A 6,000-nucleotide genomic window follows, 5' to 3' on the forward strand; every position below is an offset into this window, starting at 1 on the left:
TTGTTAACTTCGATCTCTACCTTGTGTGATTATACCCTACTCAATACAGTCGGAGCCAGCCTAATATCGTAACTTCCCCAAGGCAAAAGATATCAGAAATCAACAAAAGCATAACTCCTTAGAGTTTCCAATTTGTCGATTATACCCTTAGATACACTATCGTTGTTCACACTCGACTGGGTTGATGATTCCAAATATAGGGTGCAACTACTGCAGCCAATTATGAAGGAAGCAGAACCGTTCTACGGGATAAGTCTCCCTCTTCTTTATGGATGCGATATCTGATCAGTATCGTGTTACTTCCGTAGGTTATTTATGGTTTCCAGGTTGTTTCCGCAGCGGATACCCTGCGTTCGACTTTATAATGCTTCACGAATGCCCACTCTATGAAGCCAATATCCCTTTCTAACGAGTCTACTCACATCCCAGCTAACATGAATCTAATACTATTTTTAGAGAACTCTATGCTCTATACTTGATAGACCATGGCCAGCTTACTGAACTTCATGTTCATTGCAAATCTGCCCTCTGAGAATATCTCTATCAAAAATACTCCCCCAAAATCCTCTATGGTCACCCCCACCGAGTCATCCGGTTCGTGGTAGTGAAATCGATAGGCGATACCCTTCCACCTCTTTCCGGCACTCTAACCGGTATTGCAGGAGTTGACGGTCGAACAAGTCCCGGGATTCGAACAGCACAGGGTGGTGGAGCTGGTAATGGATGATCCAGTGATAAGGTGTCGTTCACCGAAGATCTGCGAGGTTCGCCACTCGCACCCTATTCTTTCTTATCCGGGGGATATAATGCACATATTATCACCACAACCACTAACCCTAGTTTCCGTTGGTGTAACTTTGGGACGTTCACTCCCAATGTTGGGTGGTCTTTGGATAGGTGTTGATCCTGATGAGGTATAATTACTGAGCGGTATCATGGAGCCTGTACGGATATCAGAAGCTATGCTGCTGGTATGACGGCTTCAAACTTACCACGCTCTCTCCTGTTCCTGGTTTTGCCACTAGGAGTCATAATGGATTTGACTCCGTAATATATCGACAGACAGAACACAAAGATGAAGAGAATTAGTGCCACCAAGGCTAAGGTCAAAAGCACAAACTGGTATTCAGGTGAGTCGATCATGATGGAAAGCTTAGGGCAAAATGAATGATCAAGTCCGAACTCTTATGCAGGTCAAGTAAGCTGCAGAGAAGGTTAATACTAGCAGTACGTTGCTATTTATGAACTTGTTGTAGTATAAGACGATCTGACCTATAGTCCTGTATTATTCAAAATACTGTTTGGCTTTATTTTGGGCACAAACAAACGTAAAGCAATCGACAGTAGTCAAAAATTGATCTGTAGGAATGTATAATTGTTTAGATATTCATCTCATTTTAATGTATACGCTGCTGTAGCAAACAGTACGGCGAAGAAACCCCTATGTTTGGCCGGGAATACCTAAAAGTCAAGGACAAAACTAAGATTTCTACCACAACCCGATTGGGCAAACTAAAACATATCTCTACTCTGACATTACTGTAGGACTAACGAGTCTAGAGGAAATGGCTGTAGGTGTAAAGCCGTATAGCAAGCAGACAATCAGCAGGATGGTATAGGCGGCGGGCCAATGAAAACGAAACGTCTCAACACTTAAAGAGGAGGAACATGTGCAATTTCAGTTCTCAGCCTTGGTCCAACGGGCTTCCCCAAGAGATTCAACAAGTTATCGATGATAGTCTTGGACATGACTTCCAGGGCTCCCGGTTGGAGCAGTGTCATAAAGATGGTGGAGGTCTTGCATCCTTTCTCAACGGTTATTCCATCAAGACGGTCCCTGAGCCAGAGTACTGCCTCGGGAGCGCCAGTGACAGCTAGGATGGTATGTACAGATAGCAGGTCCCGCTTATAGTCGATAGTTACCCCGTCGGAGCAATACTTCTCCACCAGGGCATCAGTATCAGATATTGGACTGATCTCATCATTTATCGATTTGAGAATGAGAACAGGAATACTTGGTACTCCTTGCGGCATGGCGTTATGATCTAAAATCGCCTTCACTCTGGGATCAGCAAATAAACCAGACTCCTCCCCTCCCTTAAAGTACCTGAATATATCTTCCATTCTAAAATCCAAAGAGACTGCTCCCGAGCATTTTTTACCAGCACTCATGAATTTGTCCCGTAGATGAGGCACAAGGTAGGACTCTAGGATGGGTTGCATATAGGTGTATTCTTTTGAAAGCCCAATAACACCAGAGACGATTATCCCGGCGTCAAACCCTTTGTTGAGACTATGCAAAGCCGTAGTAATGCTTGGAACAACGCCGCCTAGCGCTGCTCCAACAATATTCAGCTCTGGCGCGTATGTGGGGTGCAAATCTGCAGCAAAAGCGCTCGCAACGCTCCCTCCAGATGTACCCCACAAGCCTACCGCTGCATCTGGGTCCACGCCTGTAAACCCAGAAGAAGCCAGAGTAGCTCTAATGCCATCTAGTGTTGCGTAACCTGCACGCCAATAAGCTAAGAAGGCAGCTGCGGGTCCTTCATAGTCCGGTATAGTGACAACCCACCCGTTCTCAAGGGCCGCAGTTATGAGGAGTAGCTCAGATTGTATGATGATCGTTCCAAAGAGGCCGCCTGGGTCTGAATGGAGCTGAAGAGCATACGAAGGGGCACAGTTGATGAATGCTGCATCTTCAACAACTTGGTAGGATAGGACTTTTGACATGTTTGCATTGTGAGGAATAAGGATGGTTGAAACGGTGGCTGTTGGATGTCCGAAAGTATCGGATGAACGATAAAGGACTTGATAGGTTGCAGCTAGGTCGATCGGAGCAGACCGGAATAACGAAATAGGAAAAGGAGGTCTGCGATGTCTTAGAATTGTTCCCGGTTCGGTTTCTTCATATCCTGGGGGAGGCTGGTAAAAGGGGTCTTCGGAGGGCGGAATAGGAGCATCCTGAGCTAGAGGGAGGACGAAAGTCCCGACTGGTTTTCCATAGGAGATAGGGCTGAGCAAGAAGAAAAACAGCGCTGATACGAGTTGAGTGAGAAACATCATTGTTTCCACTCTTTCTTAGGTTGTTGTGAGGCTGGGAAGAATGGCACCTGATAGGCCGCAGCAGAGCATTATAGGGTATTTCAGGAAGTGGGAAGAAAAGTGTTCATGACCCGAGGACCATGATGATTGCTAGATAGTGAGAGTGGCAGATCCTATGCAGGAGAAATAGACATCCATCTATTGGGTATATACAGAAGCTCCATGGGAGCTTCTATGCTGGCGGAAGGCGTGATAAACATGTTGCACTTCCTTTTTTTACTTGGACGGAAAGCAAGCAGCACCGTGGAAGCAATGACTAGACCCGTAGCTACAGCTAGTCAATAGTATTAAGCCTATGAACTCGATATAGACATGGATGAGGTCACTTTGTGCAGTCTGACCTGGTGCTGGAGAGTAGATGAGAAAATGATGTGAAGTAATGGACGTCAGCGCTTAATGACCGCCGACCAATCAAATACGCCAAACTAACGACTTCAAACCGGGCCATTTTCGCGCTTAGTCATGCGGCTAAATCTCGCTTGGGTATAAAAGCGAAACCTCAAAAAAACTGCCCAAACGACATCGCAAGAATCGGGAGGTTTTGATATCGCAAGAAGTCGAGAACAAATGTATAACTTCGCTTGAATTCCGGCCTGTCGGGGCCAAAATCAGTGCAGATTGTCCTCTGCATCTTTATATCCCCCCTCTTCCCGCCGTTCGCGTAGGATCTGCCGGACTACGCGGTTGCTCTCCCCACACACCTTTGACGTCTCCCTATGTTCGACTCTGTCAATATTTGCTTCGTCTTTATCAAGCCATGCCTGGGCTTTCAGAATGAACTTGTCTGAAAATCTTTGGAGCGCTTTATACCAAGCAATGCTTCCATGCCCTTCATCCTCGTCGTCACCAAGCATCCTATCCAGCCTTGTTTGAGTAGGATGCACGATATCATCTCTCAGTCTCCCAGAGGTAGGATGGAAGTATTTAGAAATGCCATTTGGAGTCGTGGTAATTATGTTGTCTAGGGAGTGGCGACTATCGTCAAGTGGTGGTTTGTGTACCGGTTCCGCCTGGTCCCTTTCTTGCTGCTGAGGCGCTTGCCCACTCTGTATATAATGTAATAGGAATATACCTTCATTATCGTTGTCATCCTCCTCCTCCTCCTCCCCCCGAGAGCCCCCATCGTCTCCTTGTTCAAGCTCCTCCAGTTCATAGCATCCCCCGTATGCCTCCACGTCTATACCAAGATATCTGTTGTGTCGGTTAAGCCCCTGTTCTGCGTCTCTGTGTCTGCTGTTTCTTGCTATTGGCCACCCTCCCTGTCGACACCTCGCAAAAAACGCTCGCCCCTTCGTCACCGCCGCGACAATATACTTCCAGCCAATGACTACAGCTAGCAAGATGTATATTGCTACTGCTAGAAAGGGGATGAAGTCAGCCATGAAGACAGCATAGGTAAGATACTCTTCTTGCTCTGTGTGTGACTGGGCATCACGCCGCCCCAGCGCTGTGCCAGCTCGTAGTGACATCGATACACGCTGAACGAGGTTAACGCCGTCCATGCTGCCGTGGGTGATTCTGTCTGAGAGAGTAGATCGATGACGATGCAGTGACGATGCGGTGACGGTGCAGTGACGATGCTGCTGGCGAGCTGTCGAGGTTGTGTGGTAACGCTGCAGGAAGTTGCCGGCCAAGGCGAAGCCCCAGCAGTGAAGGAGAGCCTCGCAGCACCTCGCCGGCGCAGGAGAGCAGGCCGGCAATCGCAGCTTCAAGGTGGGCGAGCCCGTAGACCCTGACAGCCAGAGGCAGAGAGACGCAGAGAGACCTCGCCGCCGCCCCATGGCCGCTCTTGCAGAGTCGATGATTCCATCGTGAACCACAGATTCCCTCTTCTGTGCGTCATCCCTTAGAATGCCACAGAAGGAAAGATACCTCTGAGCTGTCAGAAGCCCTGCACCTCGTCCATGGCATTATGGGCATGATCTCTGCCAAAAGGGGCCATTTGGGGCTGGAAAAAACGGCTACGGAATCTGTCTTTGAAGCACCTTTCATTTTGTGGTGATTTTGACACCTTTCAAGCCCGTTCAGGGGCTCTTTATGGGCATTGATACCCCGAGTCTGAAGCTCGCCGTCGACAACGCCCATGTACTCCTCGATTCAGTGACATCACGACTTCTACTTCAGCACTGCTTCAACCATGGAAACCTCACATTCTTACGTCGTGATTCTGCCATTTGTGGCAATGAAATGGTCTATATAAACCCCCTCCTCGACTGGAATCCTCCTTCTCTTCTTTTCATCTCAACATCTTCTCCCAAAGCAAGCAAATCCGCTGAAAACACCGCCAAAAGAGCCCTTCTTCACCTCGTCTCTTGCAAACACCACTGCCAGCGGCATTCCTCTGTCCTACCAAAGGACATATCTTTATATTTATATATATATAAAAACCACCAGGAGCAGGGTTAGTGCCTCCTCCACCTCACCGTCCTCTCAACCCCTTCCTACTTCCTACCAGGAAGCCATAGCTAACCACCCCTTACTTGCCCTGCAGTAGCCAAAATGCCTGCTCAAAACAACAACACCACCACCACCACCAACAACAACAACAACAACAACAACGCCGGCAACAACAACGCCGGCAACAACAACGCCGGCAACACCAACACCGGCAACGACAATGCCGGCAACAACGGCCTGGGCAACGCCCGCCGTTTCATCCTCACCCTGTCGCGAATCGACAGGGTGATAATCTACGACACCCGGACTGGAGCCATCACCCAAACGGCTCTCAGTGCCCGACGCCGACTCCGCCCCCGCAACGTCACCACACCGTTGCGCAACGAGAACAGGGGGCGTGACAACAGGGAGGAGGAGGAGAAGAAGGAGAAGACCTAAATTGTCCTGTCTCTTCTTCCTCCTTCTCGTGTGCATCTTGCACACACCAAAACAAAAAAAAAA

The 6,000-nt window shown here is 48.4% G+C and overlaps 3 protein-coding genes across 3 annotated transcripts; 1 reads left to right on the top strand and 2 right to left on the bottom strand.

The window, feature by feature from the left end:
- Positions 1–1,653: 1,653 nt before the first annotated feature.
- Positions 1,654–3,063, bottom strand: TRV_07791 (uncharacterized protein; the record flags this gene model as incomplete). Its single annotated transcript, XM_003018170.1, has 1 exon — positions 1,654–3,063. The coding sequence occupies one exon, from the start codon at positions 3,061–3,063 to the stop codon at positions 1,654–1,656; it is 1,410 nt and encodes a 469-aa protein (XP_003018216.1).
- A 647-nt stretch (positions 3,064–3,710) lies between these two features.
- TRV_07792 (uncharacterized protein) lies at positions 3,711–4,883 on the bottom strand (the record flags this gene model as incomplete). The annotated part of the gene is made up of 2 exons (XM_003018171.1): positions 3,711–4,293; positions 4,417–4,883. 2 exons carry the CDS (start codon positions 4,881–4,883, stop codon positions 3,711–3,713), a joined length of 1,050 nt encoding a protein of 349 aa, XP_003018217.1.
- A 256-nt stretch (positions 4,884–5,139) lies between these two features.
- TRV_07793 (uncharacterized protein) lies at positions 5,140–5,937 on the top strand (the record flags this gene model as incomplete). The annotated part of the gene is made up of 2 exons (XM_003018172.1): positions 5,140–5,503; positions 5,594–5,937. 2 exons carry the CDS (start codon positions 5,140–5,142, stop codon positions 5,935–5,937), a joined length of 708 nt encoding a protein of 235 aa, XP_003018218.1.
- Positions 5,938–6,000: the final 63 nt, after the last annotated feature.

This window comes from Trichophyton verrucosum, assembly GCF_000151505.1.
Source record: "Trichophyton verrucosum HKI 0517 chromosome Unknown contig01154_1.f1.exp, whole genome shotgun sequence".
NCBI lineage: Eukaryota > Fungi > Ascomycota > Eurotiomycetes > Onygenales > Arthrodermataceae > Trichophyton > Trichophyton verrucosum.